Raw genomic sequence first — 10,464 nt, forward strand, 5'->3', positions numbered from 1 at the left:
AGTCTCTGTCTTTTTTCGTTGCTGATACGTGCTGAGACTGAACAATTATCGAAGCAGTATCAAGTATCACTCGAATGAATTGATTTGTGTGATAACGATGCCATTGAAGATCAGGACCCAAATCAAGCCGTGATTTGTTCAAAATCAACGCATTTTAGGCCAATTTGAGGATCCGAAATTGTTCCCGTTACGGCCTGTGGCTGACATACTTTTTCTACTTGACCCCGTCCCTGCTACACAATGTGCCTCAAACTTGACCATCCCGCCATCAGCGCGCCTTTCGACTTCGGATGATGGTCAAGGGATGATTGGGTATGGTAAGGCCTCGCTCTTCGCGTTGGCGAGTACATTCTGTACGGGCTTTCCTACCTATAGAGCTCATTATGACCTCTTTTCCAGCAGGTAGGCCGAGCTTATGTTTGCGTAACCAGCGTTTAATGGCCTGCAGGAATGAATCTGTGGTACAACACACCAATTCTCGGTGTGTTTGTGACTTGTTTACACTTGGTTTACACTACAGTCTTTGCTCATCTCCTATATAGTTGAGCTTGCGCGTGCATTCAGCGTTGACGAGCTCGGAGTATCCCGTATCCCCACCATTCTCCAAGCTGGGTCAGTCAGTATTGCTCCACAAGCCAAAGCACAATCCCAATGTTCTGCTAGTTATGCATGTGGTCTTTTTTCATCATCCCGCTGGGAGACGTTGTTCATCGGCGGCCGCTGCTACTGCTTCTCATGACATGCTCGGCGTCTCTCACTGTGGGCCTTGCGATCACCGACTCGCTAATTGCCTTCGAGGCCATCTCGTTTCTCACTGCTCTCGTTTCGGTTACGCCCCAGGTGAGCCTGCAAAATATCCATTGCTTAACACCGTTTCTCCCTTCTCCCAGGTTGTTACGCCACTTGTCGCCGATCTCGCACCTCCAAACCGTCGGGCGACAATGATTGCCCTCAATCTCTCCGGAATCCTCCTTGAGCTCCTGTTGGCACGCGTTCTTGCTGGAACTATTACCGAGTTTTCGAGTTATAGAAATGTGTATTGGATGGGTGTAGGTGGTGAGCTTCTCCTACCACTTATTCTTTCGTTTTTGTGACTGAGCCAATGACTACTACAGGACAATATATCATGCTCCTCGTTCTCTACTTCATAACTCCCGACATGCCTATCAAAAACCCCGACCTGTCCTACTTCCGTGTTTTCATCTCCATGGCCAAATTTGCGACGACAGAACCTGCACTCATCCAAGGGTGCTTTATTCTCTTCTTCAGCTCGTCGATTTTCAGTGGATTTTGGGTGACTATGATGTTCTTGCTCGCTGGAGAGCCGTATCGGTCAGTACCCCTTGTCTAACTTGTGTCCACTTTTTCATTAACTTTTCCTAGTTACTCGACGCTAGTCATTGGCCTCTTTGGTTTGGTGGGCATGGTCGGTGTCGCCATGTCTCCTCTGACCGGGCGAATCATCGATGGCTTCGTGCCCTGGTTTGCCATTCTCGTCGGCATTATGCTGGTTATATCTTCTCAGCTTATCGAAGCCTTTGGAGCACTTGGAACTGATACCAGTGGAGTTGGAGCTGTCGTCGTTGCTATCATTGGTGAGTTGTTGTTTCTTATCTTTGGATGGTTCTCATCTACGGCAGTGCTTGATCTCGGAGTGCAGGCGACGCAGGTGGCTACGACCACCTCCATATTCAGGTTTGCATGCTTTAACTTTCGTCTTTGAGTGCTCGTTGCTTATGTACGATGTAGTATTGCCCCGGAAGCCCGAGCTCGACTCAACTCGTTACTTGTTGTTTCCGTATGTTCGCAATTGGGATGGTGATCCTGATTGACTTTTCCCCCCACGTAGATACTTCTTGGACAAGTAATGAGCACCGCTGCCGGCACGCGGCTCTACGTCAAGCATGGGCATCGCTTCAGTTCTGGGATGAGAGTTGTGTTTGGCGGTGCAGAGCTTCTGTTCTTGTTGATGCGGGGTCCCTATGTTCGGCGGTGGACGTGGCTCGGATGGGAAGGAGGTGCTCAACTGAAAAAAAATGCGGACATATCTTGCGCTGCGGAAACGCCAGTGTATGGTGATGCAAAGACCTGTCCGTCAGCGAAATGAATGCATTTTAGTGGTGGTGATTCGACGTGTTGCCTCGTCGACAATTTTGGAAATCATATTCTGAGCCACCTGGTTCGAAATAGAGAACTGGGCTGGTTCAAGGGCTGTTTCTACCCAAGAGTCGGCAACTATCGGCAGATCTCTCGATAGATCGCCGATGCGAACCTGCCGCCTTGAATGTGATATTGATCGTCTCTTTTTCCTCTGCTCTCATGTTCCCTCATAACCTGGCCAAAGTGATGTTGTCCTGGACTCCCTCGCAATGCTATTCTCGTGGTGGAAGCGAAATGTCGCGCTCAACACGTTCGCCTACACGTCATTCATTTTGGGCCTTGCATCAACCATCACGGGCACCTACGTTACCTACCAACTTCAGCACATCGGCTTCCTTATTGGCACAGACCTCGATGGCGGGTCGTGCCTCACATACTGTATCGTGCCCTGGGGCGGCAAGCGGCTCGATCTGAACTCGGTCCTGCTCTACCTGAGCGCGATGCAGACTGGGCTTGGTGGATTTGTCGCCATCTTCGTTGTTGCTTATGCGGACTTTTGGAGTTGGTCTTTCATGCTGATGTTGAATGTCGAACTGAGCATATCTTTGCAGAACACAAGAGCCTCCTCCTGCCAATTTTCATGGTCGTATACGGTGCATTGGGTATACCCAGCTATTGGCTGACTGCCCCGACGCTCGCCAACTTTAACACGCTCTTCGCAATCTTTGTCGTCTATGGAGTTATAACGGTTATATTCATGGCCTTGCTCAACGTCTACATCCCCCACTACATGCGGTCCGCCAACGAGTCGGTGTCTGCGAGTCCCAGCATGCAGCGCAAAATGGGTTTCGTTATTTCGTCAATTGGGATGGTGTTCAGCAACATCTCAGGTGTAATCATGCTTGGCGTTATCGCACTCTTATCTGCATACCTTCCCACTGCAGAACAACAATCTGCTGGCCTGCTGGTGACGACAATTGTGGGATTTATCACCGTTGTCGCTGCGTTGGGCTCCTACTTGGGTCTTCCCACACTCCCGGCCCGCGCTCCGCCAGCTGACGATGGCCCGTTATGGAAGTCGGCCGTGCTCGAGCTTTTGACGCCCTTTCGCAAACTGCTTCATGCGCCAAACATGCTCATCTTGCTTCTAGCCTACACGATCTATACCGACACCCAGTTCGCGCTCATCAGCATCATCAACCAGTTGTTTTTCGTCACCCTCGCGCCCAACACCCTGGAATACACCCTCTTCACCCTTGCCGGCCAGGCATTTGTCATCATAGCCACCCTCGCATTGGTCTGGGTCCAGCGTGTATGGGGGAAGAAGTTGAACCTCGAGCGATGCCTTCTCGTGGGCTACGCGATGCTCCTGGTCGTGCCCGTCTGGTGCTGCATCGGGATGTCGCACCAAAATGCCTTTGGTAACAAACACCGCTGGGAGTTCTACGTCCAGCAACTGCTGATGAACACGTCGTCCGCCATCGTCAACGTGGTCTTCCGCATCCTCTACGCCGAGTTCATTCCCGCCGGGGAGGAGGTCATGTGGTATGGCCTGCAGATTGTCGTGAGCTGTGCGACAACCTGGGTCACATATGTCGCAACTGGACCCCTCCAGAACGCCACACACGACCTGCGCTTCCCCGTCGTGCTCTGTTTGGTGTTCTTGGCCTTCCCTGTGGCACTTGAGGTCGTGCGAGTCACGGTACCCAGATTTCGCAAGGCCGAGAAAAGCGAAGTTTTGGAAGACGCACAGAAGACGAAAACTAGTGAGGAGTCAACGTGTAATTATTATTAGTAACAGCATCCCTCCTTTAAATTGCAATCAGCAGTTTCAGTCATAACTTGCGAAATCGATTCCAAAATGATCGAGGATAAAATTCCTACAACAACATAACTTAGTCTATGTGGGATAACAAAAGCGTATGAATGTTGCTCGCGGTCGGTCGGTCGGATGGCTCCGTTTCCAGGCACGAGTTAGCTAGATCAGAATACCACACAGGCGTGATGTCCCTCCACGGCAACGAAGGGCGCACAAACGGCACGTCTCGGCGGAAGTACGCGATCTCCTCCGCTACCGCCCACAAAACCAAACCCAATTGAAATACATCTCTTTCCCTGGTGATCTGCGCAGACATGGATTTGAGTTCGGGAGGCGCCCACTCTGGCGCCCATGCTCTGGGATCGGGAAAGTAATCGATAAGCCGACATCGTCCATCGTCACAGAGAACGACATTGCCGGCATGCATGTCGCCCCAAAATATGCCTTGCGCATGGAGCCAAGCCAGTGCCGCTACGATATCGATGGCCCACGCCAATTTAACATCAAAAGGGATGAAGACGCCTGGGCTCAACGTCGGTACATCAGCTCCAAATGGTATGAGTTTCATCATTGGACGAGGAGGGTAGATGGAGAAGTAGAAATGGAGAAGACTGCCGGCAGAATGGTAGTTCATGAGCAGCCCACGAAGCCGGTCTGACTCGTCCACGACGATATGCGTTGGCCGAATAATGTGGTCTGAACCAGGAAGGGAGGCAAAAAAGGTTGCAGCACTGAAGAGGTCATCATGTTTATTGGCGGCTTTGAAGACCTTGAGCTGACGCGAGGCTTCGTTCGAGGAAATATGCACAAGAAAGACATCTGGTGTTTGACCATGTGCAAACTTGACACAGAGAGACGACAATGCAATGCGATCTAGAGTGATTCCCTGAGGCATTTCCTTGCCGACGAAATGATGTTGGTGCGTCGTCGATTCAATCAAAAATTCGCCATTGGGGTGCGTTTCAAAATTCACATTAATCGACCATCCTGGTTTGATTTCAAGCTGAGAGAGTATCTGAGGATATGGTTAGAAAAAATTGATTTCATTGACCATGCAGGAACCTTCTGGATCGTGCTCCAGTCAAGACATCGGCAGCCGTCGATTGCACGATTCTCGACGCAGTCCTGGACAAGTCGATTGCGCCGGTATTCAATGCGGACAGCAGTGCCACTATCGACAACAGATTTGTCCCCTTCTACGACAAGTCGAGTGGTTACTTGGAGGACGATCCCATTATGATCGCGGAGTAAAGCAGGATGGGAGAATGAAAGTGGACGAAATCCACGCTCTCGATGTTCCCACACAAGTTGCCGAGGTTGTGCTTGGGGTATAGGGGTTCTAAGTCGATAGTACGAGCCCGGGGTCTGTAATGTAGATTCGGGCAACATAGCTAGAGATGGAGACACGTCCTCGCCGCACATTAATTCTTCACTTCTGGTTTGGCTCCTCAGTCAATGTTGGTGGCAGAAAAATGGGTGCTTACGTAGTGCTGTGCTGCTCGACGAATTACGAGTACTTATGTAATCGTCTATCAATATCTGTCGTCCGCGTTTCACGACCTCGATCTTTCCCCTTGAGAGATTCTATTTTTGTAATGAAATTTGTAGTCTCAACCCTAACCCTACAGCTTTTTTTGTGACTCGAAATTGAAGGGTTTTCCGACTTAGTCGTATTGCTGTCCAAGGATGTTACCTCAGCAGATTATGTAACCGTCCCACGTCACTTGAATCTTTCTTTCCTGCATTTCAGCTTTACTCGCCGTTCCTTCTCTTCACCTTTCCTTCAATCTATCCGTGCTGCGCACAATTCAACGACATTGGGTATTGTAAGTATAAGAATATCAATCAGTTTTCTGTACATTCTGAATCAAATGCAGCCCTTCAAGCTTCATTCTCGTCGCTGGTTGCCCTTCGTCAGACTCGCTGTCGACGGCCAACTCCTTCCCCTTCCCTTTACCAGTAAAACGCGCAGCTATCGGGTTAGCGTTTCTTCGCATCCGCTTCCAGCGTTTTTCCTCAGCTTTTGCGCTTGAGACTTCGTGGACTTTGCGCTTCAATGCGGCTCGTTTAGCTGCTGCGACTTGCTACCAGCAGTGGTGAGTCGTCTGTCTCGAAAAAAATTCAATTTCACTTTGGAAAATGTCCCGTCAAGGTTTACCAAGCTTCGCAACACCACTTCACATTTGTAGTGAGGACCTAACTCAGGCGAGAAGGTCCGATAGGTCTGCAGAGTGAAGCCTACTTCAATGACATCTTTCTTTTTGAACGCGGTGGGGTCCCTAATGACCAGTCTGGACTGTGCGTGAGTCTATGTTTTTGTATGCTGATTGATGACTCACTGCTTGTCGTCCATTTGCAGGTACGTTACGACAAGGGGTCTCCGGCGCTAGCGCCGTATCCGGGGACCTTGCTTTAGATTTGATTTTTTTAATGGGTTGAACCTGCAGCTGCAATTTTTTTTTTTGACCGATAAGGTAAAGACGGTGAAATTGAGCCGGTTGGTGTTCTAGTCGGAGCCGAGGGTGTAATGGAGGGTGTGACGTGTGACAGCAGTCGTTTCTTCTTGTCAACTCTTTTATTTCTGAGTTCCAGGATCCGCGCGCTTTCGTTACTCAAAACGGGGTTTTCTTTTCGTGGCTACATGTTAATTGCCGAGTCTTTCACGGCCTGAAACAGGAAGGCGGTGCGTAGTATTCAAATCTCTTTGGTTTAAAGTGGCTTAAACACAGTGGTTCACTCGTAAGATACTACTCGATGGAACCAGCTATCACCTATGGCATTCCTCTCCCCCCCTACTTCAACTACGAGCCGCCGGTTCTTCAGTTGGATAGGAGTACTGTCTCGCGGCGGGGAAGTACTTCAATTCATGTCGTGAAGGATATCGCTAGTAGCTCCACGGGTCCCTTCTGCCTGAAGTTTGTTGGGCTTCTTCGATCGCATAGTTCGGAGGGTTACAGCGGACTCGCAGATCAAAGTGTACGTCAACCGCCTCTGAGATTTGGAAGCTAATATTTTGACAGGTTCTTGTTCTCGCGCGCGACCTGAGGGTATCCACGGAGAATCATTTAGAAATACTATCAACGCCTTGCAACAAGTGGCCGAATCGCCGCAAGCTGCTGTCAGAGTATATGCGCACCTTCGCTTGTTTTCCTCTCTTAGTTTTCTCACTAATGTTGTTTGTTAGGTTCCTTATTCTACCCGACAGTGTTATGTACGGGAAAGTCAGCGCACCTCAGGTCGTCTCGTCGTTGAGTATGGAACGAGCACTCTTTTGGTGATTGCTTTGTGTGGAACAAGTATATTCGAAATCTGAATCAATTCCAGACGAAACTGGATCTTCATAGGTCTAAGCATGTGCCGGTGGCTAGTACTGATTGCGACGTACTGGAGTCCGGCGCGTTTCTTCATGTAGAGGCTTTCATCAGTCGTGAAGACAGGGCGGTATATGGCAAGCAGTTGTGGGAGACGGTAAGTGGCAAACGTGATTAGCAGCCGCTATATTAACCATTTGCCGTCTACAGTGTTGGGTTCTTCGGGCAAGCATAATTCGCCGAGTGTTCACATCGAGCAGTGATACCTGAACAAGGTGTCTAGATGAGTTAGCGCTAAATCTTTTCTCTGCTTTTCTCATGCTACTGTTTGACGTACTGTGAAAGTTTTCTTCGTTTTATGATCATAATTATGCACGGCAGATGCATTTAAGGGCGTCGATGAAGGGAAGTGGAACAGCGACATGGCCACCTTTCTCGAAAACCGCAGCCCTCTTTCCGAGCGCGAGGAGAAGTTGTTGTGTTTCGAGGCTGACCCTTGTGTCACACAGGAGGGCACTGAGCTCCGTCGTGTCATGACGAATGGCAGCAGTGCTCAACATCCGTACACTCTTTCGTTTTATGGCAAGCTGGACGCTTTCTTTGCCACTGAAGATAAAGGCCATGTATTTGTCGTTCGCTGGTTGATGTCGCCGAGCTGATCAGTCGCTGTCCTAGATGCTTTTATTGAGTCCTCCTTCGGGTCCCTTCGCGGGAGGGTTTAGAAGGACCGCGGTGTTTCTCGCTGATATGCAGCGTGCATGGAGAAACTCTGTTCATGTAGGCCTCCGTCATAAGTGCTTCAAAATCTCATATGTTGTAGACTCCTCTTCAAGTTTACTCCTGCGTTCAGCTCGATTACGTGGAACGTGCTGACAAGATACTTGTGTACGTGGATGGTGATACATCCTTGGTAATTTGAGCTTTTGCTTGTTATACATCAGTGTATCTGACATTCTCAGCGTTCCAATGTTTGGTTTTACGCCTTCCCAACGTCGTCACCTCGACACCGATATCCCCTATGCACCTGTCGATTGTCCCGTTTTGGAGACTGGAGCCATTTTGAGGGTGCGAAGTTACCGCTTACCGTCAAGACTCGCCTAGTTTAGGAGGCAGAGTTTGGAACACGGTTAGTTTTCCATCTGACTTCTGCTTATCTCTTAAACGCTATGAACAGGCATGGTTCCTGTCCGGTAACGAGGTAATTCGGTATTATCGTTCGAAGGGCGGTCGTGCAGAACCCTCAGGCTATTCATCTGTCAAAAAGGGTCAGTCTCAGCCAGAAGTTGTGGGGGCAGGACGTTTTGAAGGGCGAGGGTATCCAAAGGATCGCCCGTCAGTGCGAGTGTAGGTAGATGAAGTGTCTTTTATGCCTTCCTCTGTTGTGTGTATACTACCAGTCAATTCCGATTTTCGTTGTTACCGGACCGTTTATTGATCTGATGGCTGTTACATAATATTTTGTTCTTGCTTCTTACTCGCTCACGATGACTTGTTGTGGTCCCTGTAAGGCGGCCCACTTAGCTTGTGAAGGTGTATTTCCATGTCGCCGTTGCATCAGGCTGTCTGCTCCTGAACGGTGTCTCCGAGTGCAAGGGGAACGAATGAAGCCGATTCAAGTCCGTTGATCTCAAGTACACAAAGTGGATAACTGATCGGGAGAAAGCAACTTGAAGGCGCTCTTTCTGTGGCAGGCGAGGGGGATATAAGCAAGACAGTTACCCCTAAGGTATTGAAGAAGGTTAAGTCTTCAAATGTGAAGAAAAAAATTGGCCGACCCTGTAACGCTTTCATACTTTTTCGGTGCGTGTATCGTGTACCAACAGTTAAGAACTAATTTTTATTATATCAGAAGCGCGTGTATCCAAGGCACCGCTGGGTACCCCGAGAACTCTCAAGCTTTGAAGTCCAAGGTTATTGGCGAACTGTGGAAGAAATTATCTGAACAGGATCGTCTTCCTTATTACCTCCGGGCCGATGAATTGCGGCGACAACACAGGGAGAGGTTCCCTTTTTTCAAACTCGGGCACACGTTGAAAGTGAAACGGGGCGCCAATGGAAAAAGCAATGTTCATGAAGACCTAGGCGGTGTACGACGAACAGCGTACCGAGAGGCGCTCCAACACGCATTAGAAATCAGCGTTATTGGCTCTAGATCCACCGAATACTGTGCTCGTCAGTTTTTCCTTCACAGACATACCTGTTGTACTAAATTGTCGTATAGCGGAGGGGCTACAGGTCACATATGATAATTCTTGCCCGACAAGCGTTCCGATTTCAATGGCCAAATGTGAGTTTCATAGCCAATATAACATACTCAGTGTAATGAAGTTCCAAGGAACCGAAATGGTCTGCGAGCGTCATGGGCAATGCTACGGATGTCCTATGCGAAATGCTTTCTTGTAGAGTAAGCAGCTGCACATCGCTGTTAATTCTCCTGTGCCGCAATCCTGGAATGGTCATGCAGATGGTCCCGTCGTAGTGCAGTCCGCAATTTCTCTTTATTCAGTGCAATCTAACTAAGATTCTGCTTTCGAGTGAAGTGATATAGGTGTGACCTCCCTGCGTAAGAAGCGAAGCGTCAAATCGTGCGAGCGCTGTATCAGTGCGAATTCAGAAGCCAGCACCCAGGGCAGTTAACCTCGACCGGATTCGGCACTGGTGGCGTTTTCTTGTTACCGCAGGTGAGAAGGTAGAGGACGTACTCATTGACACCCACGCATGGTATATACGGGTCGCATTGCTTTGTGACTGCCTAGGAAACGTGAATAGGTGATTAGGAAACTCTTTCCAGTCGTTAGACTTGTTTTGATTGTAAGTGTTGTTTATTTACTTTGCTATGAACCTGGTTCTCATAGGTCTTTTAGACAGGGCAACTCTGCTCGTACCCTACGGAGACAGAAAAAAACCTGTTTTCACTATGTCACATTCGACTTGTTGCGGTGATGACTCCATAAGAGAGGAATGTGTGCGTGACATTGATTGCTTGTGCTTTCCTCCCCTCCCCATCACTGACCACTAATTGCCATGGCTGACCAAGTTCACCCAGCGTCTTTGTTCGTTGGTGGTGACGGCCCTTTTTTCGTCTTGAGCCCCGCCGAAGTAAGCTTTTATTCTTCTTCTAATGTTTTATCAAACTTTGGTGGTGGTTGTCTAGGAGAAGGAGATAAACGATGCTTGTGGTTCCTTCGAAAAAGTGGCCAACAACAAAGTAGTTATCAGGCGGACTCTCTGGGA

General features: G+C 49.1%; 3 protein-coding genes across 3 annotated transcripts; 2 read left to right on the forward strand and 1 right to left on the reverse strand.

The window, feature by feature from the left end:
- Window positions 1–383: 383 nt before the first annotated feature.
- Window positions 384–2,107, forward strand: MIND_00207300 (MFS general substrate transporter; the record flags this gene model as incomplete). Its single annotated transcript, XM_037358970.1, has 10 exons — window positions 384–402; window positions 449–481; window positions 543–616; window positions 664–840; window positions 891–1,056; window positions 1,116–1,332; window positions 1,384–1,595; window positions 1,641–1,695; window positions 1,750–1,798; window positions 1,850–2,107. The coding sequence occupies 10 exons, from the start codon at window positions 384–386 to the stop codon at window positions 2,105–2,107; spliced, it is 1,260 nt and encodes a 419-aa protein (XP_037224065.1).
- Window positions 2,108–2,369: 262 nt separating this feature from the next.
- On the forward strand, window positions 2,370–3,895 carry MIND_00207400 (Autophagy-related protein; the record flags this gene model as incomplete). Its single annotated transcript, XM_037358971.1, has 2 exons — window positions 2,370–2,661; window positions 2,712–3,895. The coding sequence occupies 2 exons, from the start codon at window positions 2,370–2,372 to the stop codon at window positions 3,893–3,895; spliced, it is 1,476 nt and encodes a 491-aa protein (XP_037224066.1).
- A 100-nt stretch (window positions 3,896–3,995) lies between these two features.
- MIND_00207500 (Protein kinase domain-containing protein) lies at window positions 3,996–5,341 on the reverse strand (the record flags this gene model as incomplete). Its single annotated transcript, XM_037358972.1, has 2 exons — window positions 3,996–4,934; window positions 4,982–5,341. The coding sequence occupies 2 exons, from the start codon at window positions 5,339–5,341 to the stop codon at window positions 3,996–3,998; spliced, it is 1,299 nt and encodes a 432-aa protein (XP_037224067.1).
- Between the last annotated feature and the right edge of the window lie 5,123 nt (window positions 5,342–10,464).

This window comes from Mycena indigotica (assembly GCF_014461135.1).
Source record: "Mycena indigotica strain 171206Taipei chromosome Unknown Mind.scaff0002, whole genome shotgun sequence".
NCBI lineage: Eukaryota > Fungi > Basidiomycota > Agaricomycetes > Agaricales > Mycenaceae > Mycena > Mycena indigotica.